Source organism: Corvus cornix, chromosome Z, assembly GCF_000738735.6.
Source record: "Corvus cornix cornix isolate S_Up_H32 chromosome Z, ASM73873v5, whole genome shotgun sequence".
Classification (NCBI taxonomy): Eukaryota; Metazoa; Chordata; class Aves; order Passeriformes; family Corvidae; genus Corvus; species Corvus cornix.
In genome coordinates this window covers 45,944,163-45,957,028 of record NC_046357.1, presented here as the reverse complement: position 1 = coordinate 45,957,028, position 12,866 = coordinate 45,944,163, and the positions used below count along the sequence as shown (strand labels likewise).

The 12,866-nt window shown below is 38.2% G+C and overlaps 1 protein-coding gene across 5 annotated transcripts in view; it reads left to right on the top strand.

Annotated features, from left to right (window-relative positions):
- GRAMD2B (GRAM domain containing 2B) overlaps positions 1 to 12,076 on the top strand; it is a 48,982-nt gene extending 36,906 nt beyond the window's left edge. For 4 of the 5 annotated variants that reach the window (XM_019286924.3, XM_039567324.1, XM_039567325.1 and 1 more), the window contains 9 exons: positions 1,671 to 1,766; positions 2,466 to 2,537; positions 2,659 to 2,739; positions 3,388 to 3,499; positions 5,144 to 5,266; positions 5,460 to 5,547; positions 6,083 to 6,184; positions 7,734 to 7,827; positions 10,807 to 12,076. In XM_019286924.3, the coding sequence (XP_019142469.1) occupies positions 1,671 to 1,766; positions 2,466 to 2,537; positions 2,659 to 2,739; positions 3,388 to 3,499; positions 5,144 to 5,266; positions 5,460 to 5,547; positions 6,083 to 6,184; positions 7,734 to 7,827; positions 10,807 to 10,848 (810 nt within the window). In that variant the 3' untranslated portion in view covers positions 10,849 to 12,076. The remainder of the gene's footprint in view (positions 1 to 1,670; positions 1,767 to 2,465; positions 2,538 to 2,658; positions 2,740 to 3,387; positions 3,500 to 5,143; positions 5,267 to 5,459; positions 5,548 to 6,082; positions 6,185 to 7,733; positions 7,828 to 10,806) is intronic. The other variant, XM_019286925.3, reaches the window with a different exon arrangement.
- The last annotated feature ends 790 nt before the right edge of the window (positions 12,077 to 12,866 follow it).

The following is a 12,866-nucleotide window of genomic DNA, read 5'->3' as shown; positions in this document are numbered from 1 at the left end:
TAAGGATAAAGTGTTTTATTGAGTGAAACAGCAGATCTACACATTCCAGTAAATTTTTGACGAGAATTCTACCTGCAGATATTTTTTTACTGAAAGCTTTCATGCAGTGAACAGCTATGCAATTCAGGAGTTTTGAGTATGCAGTAAAGACACTGTGTACATTCGAAAATAAAAGATTGCTCCTAGAGGATTGAATAGGCATTGAAAGACATCACTTTCTTTCCAGGTGGCATGAATTTGGCTATATATTTTGGCCTTGGGTCTTTCTTGGATTTAGACATTATTTTACCCTTTTAAATTTCTTTCTAAGTTGCCTGCAGGTAAACCTTTTATTCTGAAATAATTAATATTCCAGATAGAAGTAGTTGTGATCAAATAGTGATTCCACCCTTTCAATCTAATGCTGTGGGAACAGAGCAATAAGCAAGTGCTGAATCCCACTGAAGGATAGTTTAGTTTTGATTACACTCATGTTATTCATCAAAACTACACACAGTAGAATGCCACTAGCGTCTCTGATTTAAAGTTCTTTGAGGTGAATTGTGAACTGAACCAACTAGAAAAATTGGAACCAACTAGAAAAAGCTGCTTTTTTGTAGCTTGTAGCAGGATTTCTGTTCAAACAGTATTTGGCAGACTTGCAACCAGACTGTTCTACACAAAGATTTTTTTTTTTTTTTTTTTTACCTGGAACAATTTTTCATTTAATGATTTCGTGTTACTGTTCTGAACAAAAGTTAACAAGAAACTACACAGAGTAAGTTCATTCTCCTCCAATGACATGTTTTAATTCAGATTGCTAACTGAACAGTTTATGGATACTTTCAAACTTGCTTCCAAATTTCTCAGGTAGTTGCGACAGCCTATGCCAAAGGTATTTTTAACAGGATCTGTTTCTTAATCATGTATATCCAGGATTATTATATTTGCCTAATTCGCTAAACCTCTAGGCTTTTCAACTGACTGTCTACAACCAGGGTTTTTTTTCCTTTGTAACATGGGGTTTACAGGAAGAGCCCATGCAGAGTATCTGAAGTGAAATACTCTGAAACTTAGCAGATGTTAAGCTAATGGGGTTGGATGTAAACACAAAGCAGGAAGGAAAACTGAGAACTTTTCAATGCAAATGTAGACTGCCTGGTTGGCACACATGGGAATCAGTTGAAGTCAGCAGGTATGTCAGTATTGAGTCTTTCAACATTGCTGAAGGACGAGCTGTTTACTCACCTGCTTGTTGCAGATCTGTAAGTGGTGAGAAGACTTTTATGTTCATGGTTCCAAAAGCTTGTCTTGTTTGATGTGTTCTGAAATATTTGGTTTCTAAACAAAGAAGCATAACTGTAAGATTGGTTTGTTTCGCTGATCTACACTGCATTGAGAATGTCGTCTTGTGAGAGCCAGGAGGGATCAGGAAAGGAGGACACAAACAAAAGCCTGGATCAGCTTTTTATAAAAGCAGAAGTAAAAGTAGTTAGGTATGGTTTCAGATTATTACAATTTCTTATGTCACATGAAATAATGGTGATCAGAAATGTAGTGGAGACATCTTTAAAAGGTGAGTGTTGAAGGTCTGGCTTATCCCAGTAGGTGGGCTGGCCCCTCAGGAGAGAGCGTGATGCAGATTTGTACATGAGTATTGGGATTTGAACGCTACGTTGATCTTGTTTCAGATTAGTATACCTGTGCTGTCAGTGACACTTCTGAAGAAAACCAAAACTGCCCTTCTTGTGCCAAATGCTCTGATCATAGCAACAGTGACAGATAGGGTAAGTACTGGTAGAGGACAATGGTACTTCTGTGAGAAAATAAAAAACAGAATCTGTTTGCCACCTGCTCTCTGTAGTCTTTCATTCTGTTTTCCAAAATTTCATAGCACCAGGGGCACTGAAAAAGCTGGGTCACGAGGTGCATGCACAGAGGGTTACCTGCTTTGTTGGCATCTCTGTCAGTGTTCTTCCATTTGCTTGTATCTCTTACCTGACCAGTCATACCTTAGACACACAAAAACCTATTGCTTACAGTGATACTCAGGAATAGTAATTGCATCAATCAGTAGGAAATGTGATTATCCTATGAGCAGCTTCAGAAACAACCCATTTTCATTGCATGAGTATTTTGTGGGTGCAGGAGACTGTACATAAGAGCAAGTTTGAGGTTTTGTTTGTTTGGGTTTTTTTTCAAGGGGTCGGTAAAACATAGCATGAAAAGTATTTTTAAAAGAAAGAGCAGATCTGGATTATGCTCTTGTTCCTGCATCAGAACATAGTAACTTTTGTGCCTATTCTGTGTTTGTGTGATTAAGCTCAAGTTGTAGGCTTAGAAGGACTGCAGGTTTTTCCTGCCATACTGAAGTTCTTGAAAATAGTTACTTGATCAGCAAAACCACCTGTCAGTTTTATTTAGATAAAAGGAAGCTTGTGCTGTATGTCTTTTTGTCAAACAGTTGTGGAACTTTTGTTTTCTAGTACATGTTTGTCTCGCTACTCTCCAGAGATACCACCTACAAGCTATTAAAATCTATCTGTAGACATCTTGAGGTAAGTACTAGTGGCAGTGAAGATGGTATGTAGCTTTGTGTTCATTATTACTGCTATCCTGCTGTGAAATGCTAGGTACTTTCTGCTTGTGTTCCTTGTTAACAGTGGTGATTTTTTTTAGGATGCAAGCATGGGCAACAGTCCAAATCCCTCTTCTGCAGAAAACAGCTTCAGGGCTGATCGCCCTAGAACTCTGCCCCTGGTAAATGTTTTAGAAGTTTGTTGTTTTGTTGCATGGCATCTTTCATTGCAAGTGCTATTTCTAATGCTTGAAGAAAGGAAACTGAAGGAAATCATGACATCTGTTTCTAAAATTTCCATGAGTTTTTAACACTAGAAAACAGTAGGAATAATTGGCATAATTATCTGGTGACATACAGTTTATATACGTGCATACGCTTTGGATTTATTCAAGGTCTGTATGTTCTTCAGGTCTCTGTCTAGCAGCCAGGTTTCACTGTACTGACGTAAAGTTGCTTTGTCCTCTGCCATGAGCAGTTTTGGAAGTGTTTCTAGTAGCAAACCTTCCTCTGTAAGCCAGTTCACTCATCTGAAAGAGCTGTGCAGCCACATGTGATGACCAGAGTCTAAGTCTATTAGTGCTTGTCCTGGATTCATAATTTGTCTGACTTTCTTACAGACAAGGCAGGGGATGAAGCTTGAATTCTGGTGATCTTATGGAGCTTATTTTTTAACTTCATCTCAACATCTTGATATCAGAGATTGGTCCTGATTGAACAGTTCTAATGCTTTGATATTTGGTTCAGATTCTAGACGAAGGTCAGAGGAAATTAGATCGTTTAGATTTAGAACAGGGCTGAGCCTTTTTGCGATTCATTCTCCCCATCAGGATTTCAATGAAGATTATTCTGATCTGGATGGAATAGTGCAGCAGCGAAGACAAGAGATGGAAGAGTCCAGCAGCACAGGCTCACAGACACCAGAGCTGGAATGCTTCCAAGGTGAGTGGGATCATGGAGCCCCAAGGGAAAGAAAAGGGACTAGTTTCATTTTGCTTCTGTATCCCCTTCTGATGCGGAATCTAGATTCTCCACAGTCCTGGAGAAGTACGTGGATTTTGAGGTCTTCCTCAAGGCCCCAGTACCTACATATCTGTTACTATATCCTTCTGCAATCCAGATTCAGGCAATGACTTGGTCATCAGCAGATCTAAATTGTCGCTACTGGTTCCAGTTGCCTAGTTGTGTGAGGAGAGATAGAATGTAGGAGCTGTTCGTGCTTTAAAACACAAAGGAGAACAATCAAAACCTATTCTAAAGTAGTTCAATTCACTTTGTAACTTCTGATCTATACAAATAACATTCTGTACCATGGTGGCTTTTGGTCATCAAGAAGATTATTTTTGACATGCATTTTTATGGGGGTTTTTTAAGCACTCATTTTATATTTGCAGCTGTTAAGACACTTGAAGATACTGTCCAAAGTTGTTCTTTCTTTACAATGCTGTTTGTAATCTATTGTCTCAAGTTCTTCACCTAATTAGCAGCTATTCTGATTGAAACTCACTACATATAACTTCATGAGTACAGGAATACTTGTTTTATGTAGCTCATGCTGAATGTCATTATGAAAACTTAGACTATTCTGTTGTGCAAGTCATATATATTAAGATATTAATATGTTGTTATGCTGTTAGTACTCTGGGTTCCATCTTGACTATAATTTGTATAAGAAACTGTTGAAAGAAACTGTCTTTTTTTATAGCAGTTTTCTGTCATGTTGTTTTTGATTAACTCTCCTTTTTGCTCTGTGTCTTCTTGTGTTCAGCAGGATGATTTGGGGCTATTTTCTTTCATTGGTATTTGTTATTTACTGTGCTTCTATCTTTAATTGTGGTGCCATAGCATGCCACAGAAGTGCTTCTGAATAATGATTTAACTTGCTGTCTTACTTTCTGATGGTTTGTAACTACTTCAAACCATTCCATTTTATTTTTCCACAAATGAAAACCAATATCCAGGTAAAGAACCATTCTAGGAAAAGGAATTGAAGGCAGGGGTGAAGGGTAGCACATCTATCACTCATGGTTGTTTCTTGTGCATCATTAGAGCAAGTCCAGGGTAAGCAAGTAGAGCATAAAACTGAATGTGATTAGATTTTTCTGTCCCTTTCCTTTCAAGATTCCATTGGCATTTTTAAAGAAAGTCAGGAAAGGGAGTTGTAATGTCCTTTTTAAAGTAACAATGCACTATCTCCATTTGATGTTGCTGTTAAAGTAATTTGGAATCATTACTCCAGCAAACTCAGGCCTTTTGAGAGACAACTTTTGTGACTTTAATCTTCTGCCTGGAAATTCAATAGTAGCCTTCAACATCTTCATGGGTTGCCATCTTTCAAAAGCTCTGGAAATATAAATGCAACATACATCTTCTTTCAATCCAGGTGCTTCTTTTTATTTTGTGTTGATGTGGAATTAGTATGTAAACTGTTTCAAGGATACTAAACCAACTGCTGCTTTTTACCCAAAAGTACAGAAATGCACCTTTTGAAATTCTGCTCTTAGTCTATTTCTTGACAAACATAAGCTATCAACAATTTCCTTTGACTTCATATTTCAACTTTATTAAAAATCTTTCTTTTGATAGATTATCATGTTGTTGAAACAGAGACTCACTTGAAAGTTTCCAAGCCTGAGGCCAAGTCTGTTCGTTCAGATGCACATAGTAAATGTGGGCCTGATGGAAAAGCTCGAAACAGTCCTCGAAATGGTAAGAAACCAAGGGCAGATCTTCAGCTGGAATAATCTGAGATACATTTGCATAATTATGTCAGTTCACATAATTTGGGAGATCTCTTTCTTGTTTATCCCTCTGTTTGCATTATCTGTTACATAGTTCAAAACACTGTTTATATTCTGTGGTCTGCTCTGGTCAAAGTAAGAGTTGGTTCTTTCCCTTGCAGGCCATTCTGAAGCCTTCAGGTTCCTCCACAGAGTGAAGTCCCAGAAGCTCTTCACTCTGAGCCATGTACTTGTGTTTTATGCAGTTCTGTAAGTTTGCAATAACAAGATTGTCAAAAACTAGGGGTTTCTTATGTTTATGTGATCAATATAATGTAAGCATGATTGATATAATCTAAGCTTTACTTGGAAAAAGGAAATTATTGGGAATTGCGGCCTTTACACTCTCCAGAAATGTGTATATACATACATACATATATATGTATATGTATGTACATATACATATATGTATATGTATATACACATTTCCTTAGGGCAGGTTTACTTAACAGGCCATTTACTTTCAAAAACAAAAGGTCTTTTGATTGAGAAAATGTTAAAAGCGTTTAAATACTTGCACGTTCCTTTTGCGTGTCACTTAGCAAACACATACTCAAGTCTGAGATTTTCATAACTGAAATTTCATAATCTGAATGCCACTGATGGTATTCCTGAAATGTTTCTAAGAATGATACCTTTATTATTGAACATGTACAAGTAACAATGTAAATGGATTTTAACAATAAATTTGTCAGGTACTGCTAAAGTTTCCTTAAGTGATATACTTTATTCTTCTCTCTTACAGTGTTTGTGTTTTAATACTTTCTACGTTCTACATGAGATATAAAATCAGTGTCCTGGAGGAACGCCTTATGTCCATGACAGCCTTTGATTCACATATTAAAGAGTAAGATAAACCCTGTAAAATGTTGGAGACTTAAAATCTTTTTCCGGAGTAATGATTCCATGAAAAAGGTTTAACTTCTGGCTTCAGTCTTAGTGTAACTTGATTAGTATGTAATTAGAAACATACTTCATACTCTGAGCTAATACATCTGTCTTGCTTATATAAAGCTTTGTGTTGTCTATATACCATTTAGAAATTGATATCCTGTCTTTGTAATATAAAAAACCCCACACCACAAAACCAAACCAAAACAAAATCCAAACACAGCAAGGGACAGGTGTCTCTCTATTTGAAGAGGAAATAGGGAAAGGGACCATAGTTACATAAATAATTCTTTTCTGTAGCTAGAGTCATGGCTGTCAGCTGCCTCTGTAGTTAGTTTTTTTGTTTCTTTGGATGTTGTTTTTTTGTCTCCACATTGCACAGATAGAAAATATGCAAACATTAAATGGAGAGGCAGTGCCGAGGTATGTATATTTTCCACAGTAGTTTGCCTCTATAAGTTGTATTGGCTCCCTGCATTTGTCTTAGGAGGGAAGGAAGTTAAACTGGATACTGCTGAGAATATTAATCAGTTTACTGAGCATTAGATTTTGCATTAACTCTTCTCCCCTTCTTATAATAGATTTTTTCCTGTGCTGCGCTGAAAAATATGGCTTCAAAAGTCATTTGTAAACTCAGTGCAAAACCTGCAGCCACATGCAGCATGAGTGGAAATGCTGACAGCTGGAGAAGCACCACATGAAAAAGGGAGGGGAAAAATAAAATTCAAGACAGAGCTGACTTGGGCATGGTGGAACTGTTTGCAAAGTGGTTCAAATTCAGCAAGCTCTTACATAAGTGTGCTTTTTCATTCAGCTTTCTTTGATTATCCATCCATGACAGAACAGGTCACTCTGACATTGCACTTGTGGTCATATCAAACAATGACTGTGCTGTTTATGATACAACTTGTCTCAGCTGTCATCTGTGGAAAGCAGTAGGACTTATATGCATGTGTCAGAATACAGAGCTAGGTTCTTCATAAAAAAGGGATAGTAAGGAAATGGTGCTCTATCTATGCAGACTTGAATTTATCTTTTACCAGAAATGGAAGAAGTGGGGTAAACCTGCTTTCACATAGTAGGCAATGTCAAAAGCCTTTTTCTCACTTCTGGCATATTTTTATTAGTGGGATGCTGTGTCCCTCTTCAGAAACACTAACACAAGAAAGTCCTGTTTCTGTTGCTCTGAGCCCAAATAGTACAAGATACAGGAAGGAAGACCTAATGTGCACTTCTGCAGCATCTAGGGCTTGGGCTTTCTGATTTCTTCCAAGTCACAGGATGTGGAACTTACGGAACTTTTCAGCGGAAATAGCTATAAATCCAAACTTTTGGAGAAAGAGATCACGTTAAAAATGTAGTCAAGAAGTGACTTAGCACTTTTTTTTCTGTAAACAAGTACAGGTTACAATTTTGCCACTCTGTTGCCATGTACATGTGTATCCAGTTCTGTTTTCCTGTTCTTTTGAGTCTGTCACACTTATTTTTTTCATTCTATTTGACAGACATCAAGTGCACCAAGATTTGGGATCTCATCTGCAAATTAATGCTGATGCCATTTGTGATGAGTTAACTGCTAATCTTAGAAAATTGGAAAAGGTAACATCTATGATATAATGCAAATGCTGATAGACCAGTCAGGTTCTTGCTTTGTTTCTATGATCTTTCACTTGAAAAGTGTCGAGTTACCCTCAGATGTGGTACCAAAAGGTGGCATGTTTTCCTAGACAAAGGACTAATTTTTGGACTACAAATTAACCCAAGTACAAACACCGGTATGTGTAAAAGTTTTGCTTTGAACTGAGGCTTATAACCAGGAAAAGTAACCCTGAAGCAGACACTTCAGGGGTGATTATTGCATTATGTAAGGATCTCAACCTTTTTTTTTTTCTTTCTTTTAATCCATCTGGGCTAAGGATTTTGAACTTAACTGTTCTTGGTATTTGATGAATTTGGTGTTTGCTTTCATATGTAGTCAGCTTCTTCACAAAAAGTGGCTGGAATCTGCCTGTTTTACTTCAGTAACATAAATGCTGCTGTACCAGTTGTGTAATTTGCTATACCTGACCCTTGATTTTTACCATTCTCTGATTGCAAAGCTTAAATGTATTTGGTGACTTAAATTGGAAACTATGCAAAATGATTGGGTGTGCAGACCTTACTTCCTTATTTGGTGTTTTTCCCCTTTCTAAAATACTTTACCAGAGGTTCCACCACTCTCATGGCTGGGGCTCACCTGTGCCCTGCGATGGGTCCGCTGGATGCTGCTGGAATGGCTGTGTCCAGCACAAGGCAGCCCCTGGTCCTGGCCACAGCTGCTGCCCCTGCACACCTTGCCCCACCTGCCCCCAAACCTTGACAAATGCACCCGGTACAGGTTGGTGAAATGTGTGTTGGAAACACGTACACAGGCCAAGCATGACAACAGCACTAGTGAAACAAAAGTTACTTGAATTCCTATGTGTTTAAGTCACATGGGATATTTTTGCCTCTCTTTCTAAACTGAGTCTGTGCCAAGGTCTTTCAACACCTTTTTTCCCCCCAAACCAAGTTTCTCAAATAGCATAAAGCTAAGAGTATATAATATCACTGTTTACACGTGTGGCATAGGTTTTAGAAATACTGCCAAATTTCTTCTCCTAAAAAAGGGTTTCTTTCCCCACATCTTCACCCCTCTTGGCTATGGAAATCTAGAGTAATGCTGGCTTAACCCCTCTGTATTTTCTGGATAATAGTGTGAATACAAGGGGGAAATGCTTACCAGATGGTTACCAGATACAATCTTCAGCCAAATTAGGTCATTTTAGAGGTTACTGCTTTCTGGCTGTCTGGGACAGGCTGGCAAGATGGTTCATGGGAGACCTCATTTCAGTGGGAAGCCAGCCAGCCAGCCCTTTGCAGCAAGGCTAGGCACTGTCCCACTCCCTTATATAGTCTCTGCTTGGAGACAGTAATAGACAGCTAGATGGTTAGATCATTCAGCTGTTCCCAGAGAGGTGACCTTCTATCCTGAATTAGAGTCTTAAGTGGTGTGCTTTCTTCGTTTAGTGTCTACAGGATTGGAGCTTTAAAGACTTAACTTTATCTGACAAGCATTCAAGCAATGAAGTGCTGTGTGTACAAGCTAAATCAGTAGTGCCTGTAGCTGCACATTGCCACATCCTGTTCGAATCTAGATGAGCAGTGCCTAGAAATCTAACAGCTTTTTGTTCTCTGAGCAAAGTTACTGCAGTTGCTTGACAGTTTCATACGCCTTAGTGAAAAGTGCTGGTAACTGGCTGCAGCAGCAAAGGTAGCATAAAAGTTCTGGTATAACTTGTCATCTCTCCCCTTACTTCCCCTGTGACCACAGCACTGTAAATGGGAGCACTGAGATAATCTAGATTAAAAACTGTAAATTATTCTGCAGTTAAAAAATGTTTAGTGCACAAATATGTTGCAATGATTTTTTCAGTGTGACCTTGTGATTTTTACAAGTTTTCCTTCATACTTGGAGCCAAGGAACTACCATGGTTTAGCAAAATTTTGCTAATTTGGCTTTTAATTGTATTTAGCAGCTTGTTAAAATGCACCATGTCTATCAAAGGATAAAGGATTAAATTGTGTGAGGGAAAATGTGGCCTAATATTACTTGTTCCCTTACACTAACTTAGCAGGCTAAAAGGAAATTCCTGTGTTAAGTGACTTTCATAAAACTAGCTCCTTCTTACTGTTTCCCTTTCCTCAAAATGCCCCTCTTGAGAAAGGTGTGCATCTGGGATAGAAATCATGAGGTAGGACTTAAAAGTGGTATCCTTGAACAGGAAGTGCAGTGGCTTCTCAAATTAAAGCCTAAAAGTAACTGTGACTAAACCTGTAACCAGGGCTGGCGAGTTACTAAGATGCTGAGGTATTGAGAACGTGTGTCTGGGGATGTGACCCACTATACTGCATTACTCTAGATTTTAAGGACAAGGAGACAAAAACTGGATATATAGGCTGTATAAAAATAGGCTGTTCAAATTATTCTCAAGGATGCAACTGGCTGACATTGCTTTCATTGTAACTAAAGGAAGGTAATCCACAATCAATTCACTAAATCTGGTAAATGGGACATGTCTGCTGATGGTTAGAAGACTATTTTGCTGTGCACACATCATGGCTGAAGCTGTTACAAAACTATTTGAGTTACCCTTTTTAGCGATAGAGCTGTGGAAGTTTGAGGCTTTTACTGGATTTTGATCAAGGTGAAAATAATTCAGTTTCTTGTCCCATTCCTTTTGCTCCAGTTTTTTATTTCTGTCTTATTTTCTTACTACTAATGGAGGAGACAGTCTATAGGAGAAAATTTCAGGGGCTACTCATCATTTTAAACTTAGATGTCCTGCTGGTTGATTGTCTAGGTGTTCCATTTGATGGACTTGATGATTACACTTATTATAAGGGAAGCATTTAACAGGAATACCATTGGTATGAAAAAGTGTGACAGAATTAACATGCACACAGAGTATATTGAAGAGTATGCCTTGATTTTATTTTTTATTTAAAATGCAGTGTAACACTTCTTGCCTCCCAACTCTTTCCCTCTCTTTTTCTAAGATACAGAACAACTTACAAAAACTACTTGAAGATGGTGAATGAAACATCAATGTTCTTGGACTGCTTCAGACCTCATTCTTGTGTCTTGACAAACCATTCCAAAGGAGCTCTGCTGGACAGAGTTCAAGCTTCTTTATTTTCAGTCCAAGCCAAGTTTAAACTACTGTAAAGTTCATGTCATCATGCAAAAAAGTCAGTTTATTCCTCAGCATGTATCTATATGTTTTGAAAACATATGTGGTTTGATCTACATGTATCTATATGTTTTAAAAATGTGGGGATTTTTCTTTCTCTATTGTGTGTGAATTAATGGATTTTATAGCTTGCTCGATTCTAGATTTGCTTACACCAGTGCAAACCTGGTGCATATCCTTTTACCTCAAGATTTACTTTATGCCTATTGTCATACAAATGTAAATGTGAAGAATGTCTGTCATGATTCATGTACTGAAGTGTTGTGTGAATGAGCAGGTATCTGTTTTAGCTGTGGTTATGGATTGGTGCTGTGCTCTTCATTTTTACTTCTCTGCACCCTGACATCCCAAAGATCAGAAAACAGACACCTCTGTGTTTGGGTATGCAATCATGAATGCTTGAGGTCTGCTTGGTTCTCCAGTGCTGTAAAAAGGCTCAATTCCACTTTCTGTGACACTGTTGTCACCACTGGGGGTAAGGTCTGTTTCTACTGGGCATTCAGGTTTCATTGAAGTCAAGCCTGAAATCTCTATGGACTTGCCAACTTACAATCAAGTTGCTTAGGAATAGCAATATGGGTGTGACACACCTGCACAACTTAGAAAAACTGCTTGTTTTCTATCCACTCATGTGGTCTCTGTCCTTTAAGTTAATCAATGTGAAGACCTCAGTGAGCTTTCCTTGGCGTTGTGTGGGGTTTTGGTTGGCTGAGCAAGTGCAATTTGTAGTCCAGTTAATGGAAATCTAGTCTTGGTATGTGACTCCAGGGACTGGGTATTTCCACATAATGAGAACTGGCAAATTAATGGTGCAGCAATACAGTCAGTAGAGTGAATGAAAAAGTGGACACCTGCTTTGTAATATCACATACTGTTTTTTTCCAGAGTGCCTAAGATGGGGATTTTTAGCTTTCTGATTCACCAAGCAGGCTCATTAGTTTTTAAAAAGCAATATTAGAATAATAACAACTAGTATCTGTAAAGTAACAGTATTGTTTATAATATGCTATGCATTTTATAACCATTTCTGTGAAATGTACCTACTTTGTTTAAATAAACTTTTTTAAAACAAGAGACTTAATACTATAATTTGGATGAACCCAAGTCCATCTCTCAGTTTTGATCAAATATGATATTCATGAGGCTTATACCTCACAGTACAAAGTTTGTGCAAAACCTATCACCCAACACAAGGGGTTGGGAACTGCATCCTGCTGCAGTCCTTCCTCTTACTTGGTTGTGTGTGACTTCTTCCCAGACCTCAAGGACAACAGTACAAGCAAATTTGGCCCCCAGAGTTTTGAGGACATGTTAATAGTTTTCTCAAGTTCCCCAAGTTTCTCAAGTTTCCTCCTTGGAGGATATTGGAGGAGTATTAGAATGTTGAGGCAGTTTAGAGAGCCCTGTGTGCTCTAACGTGCCTGCCTGGCTCAAGATTCCACCTGAGCACAGTATGTAAGAAATACGTGAGATTTGACTGTTCTCCCTATTGAAGTCTCTGCCTTCGCTGCCTCAGCTGTCCTGACTTTATTGGAAAACTCAGCTTCACAAGGAAACAATTGAATAAGTTACTTTTTAAATTATTTTTCCTTTGTTTTCCCTTCTTTCTTCTACAGTTGCACGGCTTATGTAATGTTTTGGACTCTCACCTCATCCCCTACCTTCTCTTATTCCCTCCCTTTAATTCTGCATCAGAAGTCTCTAGTTCTGTGGTTGCAAAATTGATGCCACGAGTCACTTCTATCAAAGGAACTACAAGAAAACTTGGTTATATCCAGCAGCTGAACTGAGTTAGCCTTTTACTTACATTACACCAAGTCTGTGCTTTGCTATGGAAGAACAAGGAGAGAGATAATATTTGATATT